At 35.2% G+C, this 18650-nt stretch overlaps 2 protein-coding genes across 7 annotated transcripts in view; one reads left to right on the plus strand and one right to left on the minus strand.

Moving 5' to 3' along the window:
- The window catches only part of PPP4R4 (protein phosphatase 4 regulatory subunit 4), a 101169-nt gene extending 85465 nt beyond the window's left edge, over nt 1–15704 (plus strand). For 3 of the 5 annotated variants that reach the window (XM_055556554.1, XM_055556552.1, XM_055556556.1), the window contains 6 exons: nt 4091–4160; nt 4713–4805; nt 5103–5199; nt 6311–6381; nt 11483–11630; nt 14615–15704. In XM_055556554.1, the coding sequence (XP_055412529.1) occupies nt 4091–4160; nt 4713–4805; nt 5103–5199; nt 6311–6381; nt 11483–11630; nt 14615–14639 (504 nt within the window). In that variant the 3' untranslated portion in view covers nt 14640–15704. The remainder of the gene's footprint in view (nt 1–4090; nt 4161–4712; nt 4806–5102; nt 5200–6310; nt 6382–11482; nt 11631–14614) is intronic. The other 2 variants (XM_055556555.1, XM_055556553.1) reach the window with 1 other exon arrangement.
- The window catches only part of DDX24 (DEAD-box helicase 24), a 326942-nt gene that overhangs the window by 229800 nt on the left and 78492 nt on the right, over nt 1–18650 (minus strand). The window lies entirely within an intron of this gene.

Here is an 18650-nt window from a genome sequence, read left to right on the forward strand (position 1 = left end):
TTCTAAACTGCCTTGAACACTGTGTAATAATTCTTAAACTCAGGTAGGGTCAGTTTTCAAACTTATTATTTTAAGTTGCTTTGGCCAGTTGAGGCCCTCTGCATTTTGATATAAAGTTTAGAATCAGTTTGTCAATTTCTAAAAGCCTGAAATTTTAGTTAGGATTGTGTTAATTGTCATTGATCTGTAGATCAATTTGGAAAATTGCCATCTAAACATTATGAGTCTTCTCATGATTGGTTTATTTAGTCTTTACTTTTCTTCTCAGTAGTTTTGGTAGTCTCAAGTATAGAGTTCAAGGAAGTCTTTTGTTAGATTTATTTCTAGTATATTACATTTCTTGGCATTGTGGATGGAATTGTAAGTTTGAATTTTGCTTTCTAGTTTTTTGTTGCTGGAGCTTAAGAATACTGTTGATTGGGGAGGGAGGTGGGAGGGGGGTTCAGGATGGGGAACACGTGTACACCCATGGCAGATGCATGTTGATGTATGGCAAAACCAATACAATATTGTAAAGTAAAAAAAAAATAATAATAAAAATTAAAAAAAAAGAATACTGTTGATTTTTGTATATTAGCCTTGTATTTTGCAGACATACTGTTTTCTTATTTGTTCTAGAAGTTGGTTTTTGATATAATCAGACATTCTACCTGAGCCATTATGTCATCTTGAGGAAAGCTTTCTTATCTCTCCTTGCTGTTCTTTGGAACTCTACATTCAAATGAGTATATCTTTCCTTTTCTCCTTTGCCTTTCACTTCTCTTCTTTTCTCAGCTATTTGTAAGGTCTCCTCAGACAACCATTTTGCCTTTTTGCTTTTGTTTTTCTTGAGGATGGTCTTGATCACTGCCTCCTGTACAATGTTACAACCCTCTGTCCATAATTCTTCAGGTACTCTGCCTATCAGATCTAATCCCTTGAATTTATTTGTCACTTCCACGGTATAATTGTAAGGGATTTGGTTTGATTTAGGTCATACCTGAATGGTCTAGTGGTTTTCCCTGCTTCTCAGCGTGAATAATCTCTGAATTTTGCAATAAGGATTTCATAATCTGAGCCACAGTCGTCTCCTGGTCTTATTTTTGCTGACTGCATAGAACTTCTCCATCTTCAGCTCTAATGAGTATAATCAGTCTAATTTCAGTATTGACCATCTGGGCATGTCCATGTGTAGAGTCTTCTCTTGTGTTGTTGGAAGAGGGTGTTTGCTATGACCAGTGCATTTTCTTGGCAAAGCTCTGTTAGCCTTTGCCCTGTTTCATTTTGTACTCCAAAGCCAAACTTGCTTGTTACTCCAGGTATCGCTTGACTTCCTACTTTTGCATTCCAGTCCCCTATGATGAAAAGAACATCTTTTTTTGGTGTTAGTTCTAGAAGGTCTTGTAGGTCATTATAGAACCATCATCCATTGCTTAGACCCAAGTTTCCCTCTCGTTTTTTTTCCCCTTCAGCCTGAAGAATGAAGTGCAAGTATTTTTAGACAGATTATCTTAGTTTTCCTTTATCTAAAATTTTCGATAAATTTTATCAAAATTTATCTTATTTTTGCCTTCCTCTTTAAGGGATATTTTTATTGAATACTGCGTTTGGAAGCCTTTTTTCATACTGTACTTAAAAGAGTTATTTCTATCTTTGTTCTGGTCTCTAGTATCTGATAAAATATCTGCTCTCATTTGAATTATTGTTCTTCTGTGTATAATGTTGTTTGTCTCTGACTACTTCCAAGGTATTTTTTTCTTTTTAGCAGTTTGATTTTGATATTTTTAGGCATGATTTGCTTCATATTTATCCTGTTTTGGATTTGTTGAGCTTCATGAATCTGTAAACATGTATCATTTCCCCAATTTGGGAAGGTTTGACCCCTTGTTTAAATATATCTTCTGTCCCCTGTTGCTCACTCTTATATTTCTGGGTCAATAATTATACACGTGTTAGATCTTTTGATATCATCCCACAGGTCCATAAGGCTTTATTCTTTCTCTTTTTTCCTCCTTAAACTCTGCTTCTCAGAGTGAATAATCTCTGTTGATCCATCTTCAATGTCACCAGTTCTTTTCCTGCCTTCTCCGTTTGGCTATTGAGCCCATCCAGTGGTTTTAAAGTTTCCAGTACTGTGTTTTTCAGTTACAATATTCCCATTTATTTTATTATATTGTCTATTTCTCTACAAAAAATTGTGCTGTGAGATTAAAAACTTAAGTGGAAATCCTCTGAAAAGCAATTGTGTTATTCAGCAGTCTAAAACAAAGATTAGAGCTCAGGATTGTCAGTGGTAGACGTTGAAAAGAGTAAACAGGCTCTAAAAATTTTAGGACTTATAACTTATATAACTTATAATAAGTTATATAACTTAATAACTTATTAATAACTTATATAACTTATAACTTTAGGACTTAATAACCTAAACCCAAGACAAAAATCAGAGACTAGAAAAAGATTCACAGATGATCCTACTATTAGAGTTACCCAACAAGGACTTCAAGATAATTGTGATTAATATGATTACATAGTAGAGGAAAAGATAAAACAAATGGCAGTACTTCTTAAGCTCACTTAGCAATATTTTTCAGCTTTGCATGTTTTATTTTCAGTTTTATAATTTTTATTTAATAGTTTTTTATGCAGTCCAAGTCTGTGTGGAATTTTTTGTCTGTTTTCTCTTTTTCTTCATTTTACACTTGTTCTTGAAAAGAATGTGTATTCTCCATTGTTGACTGTAGTGTTCTGTACATGTTGGTCATGTCATGTTTGTTCAGAACCTGATATGAGTTATCTTGGTTATTCTGTTGGGATAAAGAAGACTTTGAGCTTCGTAACATTTTGTTTCTTGGTCTGGGAGCTGATTATATGGGTGTGTGCATTTTGGGAAAATTTACTGAGCTGTATACTTACAGTTTGTGTACTTTCTCTATGTGTATTATACTTCAATCAAAATTTAAATAATATCTACAAAATTTTTTTCTCTCAGGCTTTTAAAAGAAGGGTGTTGTTTTTTCACTTATCAGTTAGAAATGGAAAGGGCCAATAGTACCAATATTTTGCTGATGAGAATTAGTGAATGAAAGTGAAGTGAAAGTGTTTGTGACTCAGTCGTGTCCAACTCTTTATGACCCCATGGACTATAAACCCCAGGCTCCTCTGTCCATGGAATTCTCTAGGCAAGAGTACTGGAGTGGTTTGCTGTTCCCTTCTCCAGGGGGTCTTCCCAACCCAGGGATGAAACCTGGGTCTCCTGCATTGCAGGCAGATTCTTTACCATCTGAAAGGCTCATTGCAACAGGGATACCAAATTCATTGTTTTATCTTGACAACCCTCCAAGGGCACAATTCCGTAGATGTTAAAAAAAAAATCTGAAAGAACTGTGACTTCTTTAGATACCAATTTTGAAAAAAAATTACTTCTGTTAGGTATTTTTGTGAACTGTATTTTTATATCTCTAAAGCTTAGAGTAATTTCTGATTAGAATAGTTTTCCAAATCTACTTATGCTTGTTAAATAATTAATTTAACGGAAGCATACCTCCTTGCTATACTTTAATAGTTTAGATCGGATAATGAATCCTCCTATAAGTGTTATACTTTGCGTACTCTGTTGCTTTATGTCTCACTTTTAATTGGACATTAAGGGAATGTAGTATTTTAATCATAGCTCTGCCAGTATCTTTATCTAGAGTTCTGTTGCCACTTTTGTCTTCTCTGAAATTTTGTCATCAAGAAAGGCAAGATTACATTTTCTTCCTTCTAGATTGGGTTGGTGTAGTGTATTCTTGGTTATTAAAATATTCAGAGCTTTGGGACTTTGAAATGGTAAATAATCATGATGTGTGAAACAACATGATACATAACTGTATGATCTTAATTACATAAAAATGGATGCTTAGTTATGAAAATACACAAATGAGACCTGGGAGGACACGTCAAACGGTAAACTGCTTGTGATTGTGAATGACTTTGCTTTTTGCTTCTTGTGTTATTTTGGTTGCCTATTATGCACATGTTAACTTTTAATAAATAAATGTTATTTTAGAAACCTTAAAAAAGTAAACCTACTTATGCTTACTTTAATACTAAGGTGCTGTTTTATTAATAGGAGCAATTAGAAAAAGAGAAGCAACAAAATGATGGAAGGCCCATGAGTGATAAAACCTTTGAAAAGAAACGTAAGTTCTTTTCCCACATCCTCACCACCAAGGTACATAATTGATGTTATATCCCAGCATTCTGAAAGGCCATGCTGAGTTTGTTTTTTTTTTTAAATATGTACTTGTTTATTTTTTAATTGAAGGATAATTGCTTTACAGAATTTTGTTGGTTTCTGCCAAATATCAACATGAATCAACCATAGGTATACATATGTCCTCTCCCTCTTGAACCTCCCTATGCTAAGTTTTTAATTTTATGTGGAAAATCACTTTCTTTGGTTTATCAAAAGTTGTTCTCATAAATGGATGCTAACTGATACAGATCCTCACCAATAAATAAATGGTGAGGATCAGTGCAGAGGTTCAGATCCTTCAAAGGAAAGTTTGAAGGTTGATAATAGCAATAAGATTGTGAAATTGATCACTGAGTAACTAAGAATGAAATATTTAAATATATAAAGAATAAGATTTGGGAAATAGTGCTGCTTAGTGAGAGAAAGTGGTTCATAGTCTCTGTGTTGTCTTGTGTGTATGGAGATTAATCAGAGGAATTTATAACACTTAAAACAGAGTTTGTTTTAGGTAGAGACTCTAAGACACCAACAAGTCTGCCCAAGAACATCGCCATTTCTGTTCCTGGATCCTCTGCCACCCCATCCACAAGTAAGAAACTGGTTTTTGTGTCTGCTTTTTTCCTTTTATAAATGATAATTACAAGGAAGTCACTCTATGAGATATGAGATATTGTTTGAAAAGCTCTATTTTTCTTTTACTTCGTTTGGTGCTTCTTAATGGGCAGTGAAGTAAGAAATACTCCAGTCAGGTCAAACCAAGGCAGGGAAGCCACCCGCTCAGTGTGGTACTCACAGTGGTGGGAGCTGGAGAGGGAATGGGGTTGGGGCAGCTGAGGATGAACTGATGAACTAAACAATTGCATTTGCCTTCTGCTTGTTACTCTAGGTAAAGAAATCAAGAAATCTAAATTGATTCGAAGCCAGTCTTTTAATAATCAAGCTTTTCATGCAAAATATGGCAACTTAGACAAATGTACTACTAGGTATGATCTGTCAGCTCTTCACATTCTGACTTAATTTTTATTTTAACACATCTTTATGTGAGATGTTTACATTATTATATAAAATTGGAATTAATTTTGAGGTTTTTCATAGGTGAACAATAAGTTACCATCTATAAAAATTTCATATTAAGAAAAATAGTAGTCTTACCAATTTGCATAAGAACAGTTATCCTGGAATTCTAGGAAGACTACTTCCCCTATCCTGTGTAACACATCATGGAATCTGTATATCGTTTTATGAGGAGAGTGGTGCTCTATCGCACATGCCACACAGCTTCTAAATGGGTGTGGACATGCCCCATTCACTGAATAGATGTGCTAGCCATTTGCTGTTTGTGTTGTTTCTGTCCATGAAGAAACCACTGGCCTCTTTCTGTGGTAAAATGGTCACAACAGAGTTCTCCTGACTGTGGTTGTACATCTAGTCTCCCTTTTGGCCCAGCAGACAAAATTATAAACAGTTAAGATTAGGGGAGAATCAGTATAAATTAAATGACCATGACTCTTATATATAGTATACATATATAGTAAATATGTAACAGCTGAAAATTAGTCAGCAAGCAAAGTAATTTTAAGGAACTGTAAATGTCTTTAAAACTCTTTATCAAGAAAAAGACTATGTTATGGAAAAAATGTTTTTTCTTTTATTTTTTTAAACCTTTTTATTAAAAAATTGAAAAAAAAAAAGCTTAATCTGGATGTGTTTCAGCTATGCTTTTCGACATTATTGGTAGAATTATTTACAGTTCCTAGCCAATAGGGTGATCTCAAGATGGGCAAAAGAGAATAGAACTAAAGATATATTATTCCTAGGAAAATTTTATCTCTAGTACCTGTTTTGGCTGCGTATCAAAAGAAAAACTGTTATTCTGATGTAGCAGAAGTTTAAGGAAATGCCTTTAACTTAAAGTAATTGTTGTGAGGTGTGGAATATAAAAAATAAATGAGAAAAGTAGTAAGCATGTTTCATAACAAGTAGAGGAAAGCATTAAGGAAAAGTTAGGAAAGACCAAGTGGTATTTTCTGATTAGTGGCTGAGGCTGAAAGACACATTTTCTTGTATTTTTAACTAAATCATGTTCTTTTCTAGTAAAAGTTCTACAGCAGCATATACACCTTCTGTCTCAGGTTTATCAAAGACTTCTATGATTTCACTAACTGGTAAGTAGAAATCTGAGCTCTTCAAATAATTATTAAATTTAATAAAATACAGTTTTCTTTAAATGACTCATTTCTTTATTTCTAGATACAGTGTCCCCACATTTATGTCTCTATCAAATAGCAAAGAAACTTTCCCCTAGCAATTAAAATGCTTGACAATACTATTTTGTTTTCACTGTGTCAAGAGTCAGAGTTCAATACTTTTAAAAGAGGAAAAGTACAAAATGATAGGATAGGTTTTACTGCAGTCTGAAGACCTGCTCGGGCATAGACTAAAAGTTTTAATTTTTAAGGAAGTTAAAAACACTAAAGCTTCACTGTGGATCATATGCAGCTAAACAGTTATAGTATTACATACTTGAAAGTTTATACCAGGGATAAGCAAACTTCTCTGTAAAGGACCACATGGTAAATATTTTGGATTCTCTTGGCCAAACTGGTTTCTGTGACAATTACTCAACTGTAGTATAGCAGAGTAAAAGCAGCCACAGACAATACATAACAAGTAGGTGTGGCTTTTATTCGACACAATATTGTTGTATTTCAGGGAACAAGGAGGCCTGTAGAGGGATAGCGATCAGGGAATGGCCAGAAAGTAAAGCAATTAGAGCACATACAACATTCATCAGTTAGGTATGCCATCTTATATGGATGTGGTTCATGGTGCCCTAAGACAATTTCAGTAGTAACATCAAACATTACTGATCACAGACACCACCGTAAATATAATAACAAGGCAACAGTTGGAAATATTGCAAGAATTATCCAAATATGACACAAAGACAAGAAGTGAGCAAACACTATTGGAAAAACGGTTCTGGTAGACTTTCTGGGTGCAGTGTTGTCACAAACCTTTCAATTTGTAAAAAAACCAAAAAAACAAGAGAAAATGCTTTATCTGTTTTGAAAAATGAAGAGCAATAAATTGAGGTAGGTCTGTGTATGGTCTGCAGATTCTAAAGTTTAACATCCATGGCCTAAAAAGCATATTTCTCATAAGGGTAAATCATTTATTAAAATATTTGAAAAATATTGTCTTAAAGTTTCAGTATTATTTTGGGGAGAGGAAATAAATTGAATGAAGTATTTCCTAGGTTTCTTGGTTAGAAAAATGTGCTTATTATTTGTTACTTAATGACTTTCAGACTGAGGAAAATATCACTATACAATTACATATCTGCTCTATAATGAGAAAAATGGGAGCAAAATATCTCTAAACAAATATATTAGGTGTTCACATAGAGATTGTATTTACTTTGGGAGCGAAGATGGGCTTGAGGATGATTGTCAGTTGAGATGAACCTTAAGGTGCTCTAGAATTTTGACAGGCAGAGAAGGGTATGGAATACCATCCCATTCAGAGAACCTGTTAGAAGTAAAAGCTGACTATTGTGTCTTTAGAGACCAACAGCAGCCTGTCAGGCTGCAGTGTGGAGAGGGTGTGTGTGGGGTGGGGGGAGTAGTGTTAAATAAAAAATGGAAAGGTCAAAGACACAGTGTGGAAACTCAAATTAATACTATTTACTTAACATGTACCCATCAGTCATCAATGATAGCATTCCAAAGCTCTGTAGGTACCACAGGCTGGAGGAAATGTAAAGGAAATTCTAGTAAGGATTCATGGAAACAAGTTGCAATGTATCCATTGCAGGTAGATATGAAAATCGGTGGAAGTTTTTGGGAGCAATTTGGTCAAGTTACATCAAGAATCCTAGTTTTTAAAAATATTTCCTCAAAAAATCCCATATCTAGTGATCTGTCATGAAGTATAAAATAAAAAAACAGAAAACAGAAAAAAAGATTTGTCAGTGTGCACTCTTGATATGATGTGATGAAAATACTACTTTAACTCTGTCATCCTACCTCAAACTTATAACCTTAGTCTAATTGTGAGAAAAGCATCAGACAGATTCCAGTAGAGGCACAGCTTACAAAATATTTGACCAGTACCCCTCACAACTGTTAAGGTCATCAAAAGCAAGGGAAGGCTAAGAAGCTGTCCCAGCAAAGGAGACCTGACAAGTAAGTGTATTGTGGTGTCCTGAATGGTATCCTTAGATACAAACAGACATTGGGTGATACTGAGGAAATCTGAACACACTGTGGATTTTTGTTAATAATACCATGTTACCATTGGCTCATTGATTGTACCAAGTATAGTATATAAATGTAAGGTATTAATAAAAAGGACCCTGATTTTGGGAAAGATTTGAAGGCGGGAGGAGAAGGGGACAACAGAGGACGAGATGGTTGGATGACATCACTGACTCGATGGACATGAGTCTGAGAAAGCTCCAGGAGTTGGTGATAGACAGGGAAGCCTGGCATACTGCAGTCCATGGGGGTGCAAAGAGTTGGACATGACTGAGTGACTGAACTGACTGAACTGTGGGGGTAGGTGGGAATTCTTCATACCCGTCTCAATTTTTCTATAAACCTAATACTTTAAAAAATTATGTGTTTGAAGATAACATTTTAAATAACCTCAAAAATATTAAATGCTCAGGGATCAAATTTAGCAAAATGTTTGCTAGATACTAACATTGCTGGAAGAAATTAGACATAAGTAAATGGAAGTCATTCCTTGTTCATGGATTGGAAAACTTAATATTGTTATGATGTCAATTGTTTTTAAATTGAGCCAGAGATTCAATGCAATCTTGATAAAAATATTTTTGAAAGTTACTGTGTATTTAAATACACAGAACTGAGTATTTTGAAAAAAAAATTAACTGATATCATTTACTCCTAAAGCTTCAGTACTCAAGACTGTATGACCTACACTGACAAACATAGTTAGCTGAGTTTTAAGATTTTTTTTACCAAAATTTTTTGATGCTAAAACAATTGAATATCCATAATAAACCCAAAAAAACTGAACCTCAATTCTTATCTCACACTATACACAAAATTAACTCAAAATGTATTGTAAACTTAAACATAAAAGTTAAAAATGTGACATTTCTGAAGAAAATATAGAAGTAAGTCTTTGTGATTTTTAGAATTGACAAAAATTTCTCCAAACCCATAAAATATTAACTTACTGTACTTCATTAAAATTTAAAAGTTTGACACTTTGAAATAGAGTGTTAAAAAAAATAAAAGGCAGGACACAGATTGGGAGAAAATATTCATGTTACATATACCTGACAAAGGACTTGTATCTAGAATATACAAGTTTTTTTTTTTTTTTTTCAAGTTGAAGTATAGTTGATTTACAATAGTGTTAGTTTCAGGTGTACAAGCACAGTGATTCAGTTATATATATATTCTTCAGATTCTCTTCCCTTATAGATTATTACAAAATATTGAGTAGAGTTCTTTGTGCTGGCTTCTCCAGTGGCTCAGCTGGTAACGAATCTGCCTGCCAATGCAGGAGGTTCAATCCCTGGGTCAAGAAGATTCCCTGGAGAAGGAAATGGCAACCCACTCCAGTATTCTCGCCTGGAAAATTCCATGGACAGAGGATCCTGGCTGGCTACAGTCCATGGGGGTCACAGAGAGTCAGACATGACTGAGTACACATGCCTTGTGCCATTCAATAGATCCTTGTTGGCTATCTGTTTTATATATAGCAGTGTGTGTAAGCTATTCCCAACCTCCTAATTTATCCCTCCTGCCACCCTCTTTATGTTTTCTATGTCTGTGAGTCTCTTTCTGTTTTGCAAATAAGTTCATTTATATCTTTTTTCTTTTTTTAGATTCCACATATAAGTGATATATTTATTGTTCCCTGGCTTACTTCATATAGTATGACAACTTACTATCATAGGTCCATTCAAATGCTGCTAATGGCATTACTTTATTTTTATGGTTGAGTAATATTCCATATTCCACCAAATCATCTTAATCCATTCATTTGTTGATGGACATTTAGTTTGCTTCTAATGCCTTGGCTATTACAAACAGTGTTGCAATGAATGCTGCGGTGCATTTATCTTTTCATATTATGGTTTTCTCCGGGTATATGCCCAGGAGTGGATTGCAGGATCATATGGTAGCTCTATTTTTAGTTTTTAGAATATACAACAATCTTTAAAACAAATCAGGCAACTGATTTCAAAATGGGAAAAAGATTTGAACAGGCATTTCACAAGAGAAGATATACAAGTAAGTAAATAAAAAGATGCTTAAGATCAGTAACATTAGAGAAATGAAAGTTGATGCAATGAGAAAAAAATCACACACACACAAGGAGATACCACATCACATCCACTAGTGTTTAAAAACGCTCACAATATCAAGTGTGTGAGAATGTGGAGTAACCCTCCAGGACTCTCATACATTGCTGCTGGAAACGCAAAGTGGTATAATCACTTCAGGCGGCAATTTGGCAGTTTCTTAGAAAATTAAATATACACTGACTACATGATTCAGCAGTTCCATTCAAGACTTAACGAAAGAGAAAACACATGTCCACATACAAACTTGCACGCTGTCATTCACAGCAGCTTTATTTGTATTAGATTATAATCGGGGCAGAAATCATGATGTCTATCAATAGGAGACTGGATAGACCGATTTCGGCATGTCCGTGCAATAGGAATGTTCTCAGTCGCTCAGTCATGTCCTACTCTGCAACCCAACGACTGTAACCCACCAGGCTCCTCTGTCCATGGGATTCTCCAGGCAAAAATACTGGAGTGTGATGCCATTTCCCAATAGGAATACTGGTCAACAATAAAAAGGATAAAGTATTGACGTATAAAATGAGGATGAATTGCAACATAATTACGCTGAATGAAAGAAGTCAGACAAAAAAAGAGTGTATACTGAGTCCATTTATATGAAATTTCATGAAATGCAAACTAATCTGCAGTGAGCAGCAGCAGGCAGGTTCATGGTTGCCTGGCATCGGAGAGGGAGCGGAGGGATGAGGCAGGAGCAAATGTGATGGGTGTGTTCATTCTTGATTGTGGTGATGGCCTCATAATATATACAAATTTTAGGACCTTAAATTTGTGCAGTCTATTGTATATAATTTATACCTTAGTAAAGTTGGCTTTAAAAGAAGGGGAAAAGTCAGCTCTCATGAACCTTCTCGAAGGTTCACATCTCTCTAGTGGACTCCATCTGGCTGACTGTACATGTGTTCTTTCAGATGACTCATTCCGGACGCGTAACACCAATAGTGCTCCCAGTTCCTTTTCTTCTAATACTTCCCTGCCCAGCACCTCCCGAGGGACAGGTAACTCAGTTGATCCCAAGAGCAGTGGAAGTAAAGATACACAACCACGGAAGGCTACCTTGTAAGTAATCCAGTGGTGGACTGCCAAGTGTTTGATTCTGTTCTTTTTCTTAGTGTACTTTCCTTCCCACTTAAATAGTTCCCAAAGAATAGGAAGTGTCTGTAATGAGGAAATGCTATCAGTTAAAACCGTTATTATCACATGCCTCTGGTTATGTTACATATTTTGTAGAAGATAATTTATATATGGCAAAGACGTTGTAACCTTAGGGAATTGACGAGAAACTTTAAATGGCTCCCATTAATAGCTGAGATCTATGTATTTTTTCTGCAAAATATTTGCATTCCTTTAAACAACTAGCTTGGGCTTCCCTGGTGGCTCAGCAGTAAAGATCTGCCTGCAGTGCAGGAGATACGGGTTCGATTCCTGCATCAGGAAGATCCCCTGGAGAAGGAAATGCCAACCCACTCCAGTATTCTTACCTGGAAAATCTGATGGACAGAGGAGTCTGGCTGGCTACAGTCTATGGGGTTGCAAAGAGTCAGATATGACTTAAGAGACTAAAACAACAACAAAAACAAACAACTAGCTTAAGGTCATGGTATTTAATCACTCAGTGCTCAGAAGGATGGGTGTAATGATGCCAGTTAAGAAATACTACTGCACTATATAATCTAGAGTTGTGGGTCCAATAGGATAGAGATTTCTACTGACATTTGTTCCTTAAAGTTATAAGGAACCCCTTCGTGGTTCCTTTTTATGCACCAGTTGTATCTTATTTGAATTGATGAAACCTTTGTTTCTCTTAGGTTAGACATGTAAGAGGGTAGTGGGGAAAAAAAAATCAACATAAGTAGAGGTCATATCCACATAGAAGCAATTCATCCAAGATGCCCAAACTATAGTTACAGGTTTCCTCTTCCATATGGGACACCTGACTCTTCTGATTAGAAGAAAATTTAAACAGGATTCAGATTTTCTTTTAAACATAGTTCACTTAATTCATGAATGAAGTGAAAATGAAAGTCGCTCAGTCATATCCAACTCTTTGCAACCCTATGGACTATACAGTTCATGGAATTCTCCTGGCCAGAATACTGGAGTGGGTAGCCTTTCCCTTCTCCAGGGGATCTTCCCAACCCAGGAATCGAACTGGGGTCTCCTGCCTGCATTGCAGGCAGATTCTTTACCAACTGAGCTATCAGGGTAATTCATGAATATTTTGATGAATATTTTCTGATACAGTTTCCATCATGCATCTTTTTGCACATCAGAAACTCCATACTGGAGTCCCATTTAGGAACTGAACTGTATTATAATTTGTTCTAAATTTCTAATTGGCCATTGGTATATACAAAATAGATGTATTCCAAATTCATTTAAAACAGCATATTTATTGAATAGAGCTCAAGGGAAGACTACATAATAGAAAAAATTGATAGTAAATAGAAAAAATAATATTGATGGTACAGGTTAGTAGTGTTACTACAGAGAATCTCTTAGCCATACAATTATTGCTCTAATGACTGTACTGTGGAAGCTCCATTTAAAGTCTTAAGATAGAGGCAGGACAGGGTAATGATCTGTGGAGACCACAGAGCTGGACATGCAGTTCATGTCAGCACTCTGGTCCTCGCTGTGCCCCTCTGTGAAATGACAGGACAGACTAAGTTCATCCTCTGAGGCACCTAACATTTTGACATCCTGAAATCCTTCCTCTTGATCACTTTTGACCCTCTTCCTCTCAAAAGACTGCTCTGGAATTCTTCTATTGAAGAACACATTTAATAATATCAGAATGAAATTCATTCTCATCTTTCTAAATGCGATAGTCATTTATTGTTAAAAGTAAAGACCATTACAATCTAATCTACTTATACCAGCTCTCCATTATTGGCACCAGTGGTAAAGAATCTACCTACCAATGCAGAAGACACAAGCGGCGGGTAAATTCGATCCCTGGGTCAGGAAGATCCCCTGGAGGAGGAAATAGCAACCCACTCCAGTATTCCTGCCTCAAAATTCCCACGGACAGAGGCATCTGGCAGGCTATAGTCCATGAGGCCGCAAAGAGTCGGACACAGCTGAGCAACTGATCATTATTTCAGATTACTTCTTTATGTGTTCTTTTATTGTTGAGCATGCTTTTCCATTTTATGGACTAAATTTTATTTGCTCAATATTTATAATATAGAATTATATAATCATATAATCAGTTGCATATATAATTGTTTAAAAAAATGAATCTAGAAACAAACACTGCTAAACAGTCACGTGAAGTTTGTATTTTTTCTGAATATTCGGAAGTAAGAAGTGTATTGGTATCACAGCTGCTTGGTTAATGTGTAACTGAATCTCCAAGTCCACAAGTCTCTCCATGTTATGTGGTTCTAATTTAGACTTTCTCATGAATGCATACTGCCACATAACTGCAATAGGTAATCAGTATCTGTAGATATTAGTCATGTTTCTGTGGACTCTTATCTACCATTCAGCACTATGGCATATCCAAATGAAAATCTATCCTTTTTGCTTAAAATAAGCCTGTGAAGTGATTTCAGAAAGTATTAATTATCTCTGTTTTGCTGCTTAAAAAAATTCTATGCAGTACATTCTCCAACTTTCCATTGTCATAAAGATGATACATCTGCCATTTAAAAATATCAGTGTCTTAAAGGAAGCTTAGGAATACATTGTATGTTACGTTTTACAAGGCCAGATGATTGATAATTTTAGGTTGTGTTAATTTCCGCTATGGTTATAGAAATGAAAAACAGGAAAAGTATGAATTGAATTGAATGCTATGTTAGATGCACATAAGATTTGAGTAATTAAAGGTTATTCCAAGTAAACTTTAATGTGTCATTCACTTGTCTGCTTAATCACAGTTCTCATATATTAGGTTTTTTCAAAGTAGATTATATCTGTTTCTTTACTTTGTAAGTATATGGATAAACTTTTTAATGTTTTGTTTTCTTTTTTCTTCTCCTCCCTCCCCCCTTTCTTCCTTCTCTTCTTTCTTTCTTTCTTCCTTTCTGACAAAGAAAATCCAGAAAATCCAATCCTTAGGCCATCTCCTTGAAGAAGGAGGCAAAACAAAGACAACTGGAGATAACGTGATTGATGAACAAAAGCTAAAGCAATGGCTGATGACTGGAAAAGAGAAAGATACATAATGGCAGCTGATGTTGTTATACGTTCCATATTTGAAATTATATTCCCTTGGAGGTATAATATATATTTCTTGAACAATAATGTGGTTACAGAATTCTAATGTTATAGTGAAGTGTAATGAAAAAAAAACATTAGGTATGTGCTTTAACTACTGCTACAAAAGAGATAAGTCTGCATTTATTTGTGCAGGAAACCATCTATTTAACTGTGCTAGAGTTTAGCATTTAAAAATTGTATGAAAGGCCCAAATCAACTGAAATCACCCTGCCTAGATAATCACTTGGAGGGGGACTTGGGAGTAAAAAAGTCACTGCATTTTCTCACGAATCTCCAAGCCCAATAGAAAAGTCACACTTAAACAGGGTACAAACAGCTGTCCTAACTTATGTCAGTCCTGCAATCGTGGTGGCAAGATGTCGTACCTGGACATCCGAAATTAAAATTTGGCAATGAAAATTCTACAAAGATTTCTGATAACTTTTAGCTACAACTACCTTAAAAATAATAGATTGATGATTTCCTTTGTTACCTAGAAGAATTTATTTTATAAATACTTTGTTTACATTTTAGATTATATTTGTCCTTACTGAATTAGAAATGATGAATCTAGTTTGAATCAGCTGTTATTCCAAGCTATCATGCTTAAGCTATGTCAACAGCATTTATTTGTACTAATGCTATTATTTCCATCAAAATTTGCCTGTGGAACCTATACAGTTCTTGATTTTAAAAATGTCAGTTCTTGAGATATACTGTATGAAGCTATTGTCAGCTTCTCTATTTCAAAATGCAATCAGCATATAATTATATTGATATTGAAAATATTTGTTTTTTTTTAAAAAATATATTGATGTATGATAAAGATGATCTAATTTGTGAATGCATATGCGTGTGTGGTTACTTTTTATAATGTGAAATAATGAATAATGAATGTACTCAAAATAAAACATAGGTTAATGAGATACCTGTGTTTGTGAAAACAGTTTTAAATATTTTCTGAAGTTTTTATTCTGTAATTAAAGACAGTTTATTTTTAAGTAATGAACAAGAAAAGGGCACAGACATCAACTAAAATCACCCAGGGGGCAGCTACTCAGTATGAGGCTTTCATGGTGTTTGTTTTCCCCCTTTCCTTACCTATGGCCTCTTTTTTGGCTATTTTTAATGATGCTTAATATCTTTCATTGAAGGACTATCAGGTAAATGGAATTGTTCAACCATTCATTTTGTCAGTAGTTAAAAATTGATTAGGTATGAGAAGCTTGACAATACTGGTTAGTTCATACATTCTTTGTGGACTTCACTTAACCATGTTAGTGATGTCTCCTACTAACATCACTAACGTGGAACCGAGTACATTATGATCCAGGAGAGAGCATTGGGGGTACATAATGGATGTCAAAGCAGCATCAGTTTTTCTAGCACTTTGGTTCATAGTCAGCATTGACTCTGTTACTTTAAATAAAATGCAGAATTTTAGTTTATTTGTTCAATAAGTTTAGCAGAGTTCGGACTTTTTCTTCAGCATGCATGCAGGAGAAGAAGAAAGTGATTTGACAGAAAAGTCACTAAGGCTTATAAAGCTCAGAAATTTACAGAAGTCAGCTGCAGTCTTATCTTAGGCACTAAATTATCAATTAAGACAGTCAATCAAAGTTATGTTTAGAGGTTTTCTTTTTTTCCAAGAGAACATGATAATTTCTAAAATTGTTGAAATATTTGTTAAAATTATAATTCCAAGGACAGATACATAGAGCAAAAAACCAGTTGGTGACATTTATGAATATCCATATGTACCTCAGTTTCCACTGGAAAAAATGATTGATACTCTTGTAAAAGTTCTCAGTCTAACACCTTATTAAATAGTTCCTTTAAACCAGTTGTGTGACAAAGACACATCTCTAACTGTAGCTGCAGAGAAATAGGGACATGGAAACTTGCAGTTTTAAGGATAGGTCTAGAACATCACTAATCAGCATTATAAGCAAAAAAAACAGACCTGTAGAATCAATCTTACTGGCAGAAATAGAGCTAAAAAGATTTTACTTAATAGAGAAGAGCATATAGAGCTTTGCTCTCCCGTAACCTCATCACAGTTAAAAATCATTTCTGTTACTTGACTTCCTGGGCTTTATAAAGATGCCTTATTCTGGAAGAGTGAGTCCATTTTACCTACAGTCAGTGGCATATGTGAAATAATTTGAATTGAAATAGAACAGTCTCTTCAGCTTGACTAGGTTTATACCATGAAGATAAAATGAATTCAATTAATTCAATAATCTGATCTCAGCTGTGGCATGTGTGTTAGGAAGTGAGTATGAGTGTGTATGTGTCTGTGTAGGAACAGTTTTTAAAATCTGACCCTTAAATATAGTGAAGTGTTGTTAGAATATTCAGAATTTTCCCTTTCAGTTGAAACTGATTTTTTTGTAAGATCAGTTACATTTTTCCTTGATCTTCATTTTTTCACCATGCATACATATTTAGAAAATCTAGTATCCTTGGAGCTTCTTAAGCATATGTGGGGAAATACTAATTTCTTTATAGAGAATAGGGCCATTTTCTGACTTAAAGAGTAATGCGTTAGATATCATTGTCCCATGTCATCATCCTTTTGTGCAAATATATGCAGAGAAGGCAAGAGTTTGAGTATATGTTCTATGAATCCTTTGATAATAATGAACCTTTTTACGACCGGGTTTGGCCATATTTATTTCAGAGGGTATTGTGTTCTCTAAACATGGTTTATTTCAGAGGGTGTTGTGGCTTTCTTCTCTAGATTTCATTTCTAAAAACACAAATAATTTGCCTGAGCCCTCTTTTATTTCTCTTTGTGCTATTTTTCTACAAATGAACCTCATTAATTGAATAGTAACAAGTCGCTTAAGGATGTGAACTGAAGTCAGTCCTCTATTTTTGTTTCTTTCTAGGCTCTAGAGTTGCCTGGCTCACCGGCGTCAGTCAGTGCATGTGGAGGGCACACAGGAGTGAACTATTATCCAGGTTTTAGAAGGATAAAGAGTCAGTCTCTAGAGTGTGGCTTATTATTATTATCTATTCACATTAGGTACTATTCACATAAATCTGTCAGTTGTAATAAGAGGAATAACTAATACAGTAAATTTAAGTATATTTAAATTGGCCAGCAAATAGATAAAAATCCAATTAGGTGGTTAGTCAACGTAGTTGACATTCCAAAAATAGTTAACTTTACTCCTGAGTCTCTGAATTTACTCCTAAAATATTTTCTTATCTCTATAACAGAAGACGACGGGCTCAGAAGCTGTTCTTTCTTTGACCCTTGGGACAAAGTCCATGCTTACATTCTATTTAATCACAACGGGTAACAGACGTGAACACACGCCGCCTGTTGAACTGCACCCCATGAGATGCTTTAGACAGAAAGAAGAAAGAGTGGGACGGCCTCGGGGCCTGCAGTCAGGAGTGGCAGGGCCCTGATTCTGCCACTGATGCACTGGTTTTTCTTCCTCTGAGATGCCCTGTATGATTTCTCCACTAGATGCTGTAGGCATAGGACGTCAGGCCCACAGTGCTTTCAGGGACCCATGAAGATGTCTTATTTCTTGCTCTAAGTAAGTCCCATGCTTTGTATTAGTATAAAGTATAAAGACAGATATAACCCAGAATATATTCACCTTTATACAAATACAGTCATAAAATACTTTTATTATACACACATATGTGTGTGTATATATATATATGTATATACACATATGTGTGTGTGTGTGTGTGTGTATAAATGGAAGAAGGAATCCACAAAGGTGAAAGAGCCTGGGGCCCATGAAAGCCTTGCATGCATCCGTGTGTGCTCAGTCGCTCAGTTGTGTCCGACTCTTTGTGACCCTATGGACTGTGGCCCACCAGGCTCCTCTGGGGATTCTCCAG

This window comes from Bubalus kerabau, chromosome 19 (assembly GCF_029407905.1).
Source record: "Bubalus kerabau isolate K-KA32 ecotype Philippines breed swamp buffalo chromosome 19, PCC_UOA_SB_1v2, whole genome shotgun sequence".
Taxonomy (NCBI): domain Eukaryota; kingdom Metazoa; phylum Chordata; class Mammalia; order Artiodactyla; family Bovidae; genus Bubalus; species Bubalus kerabau.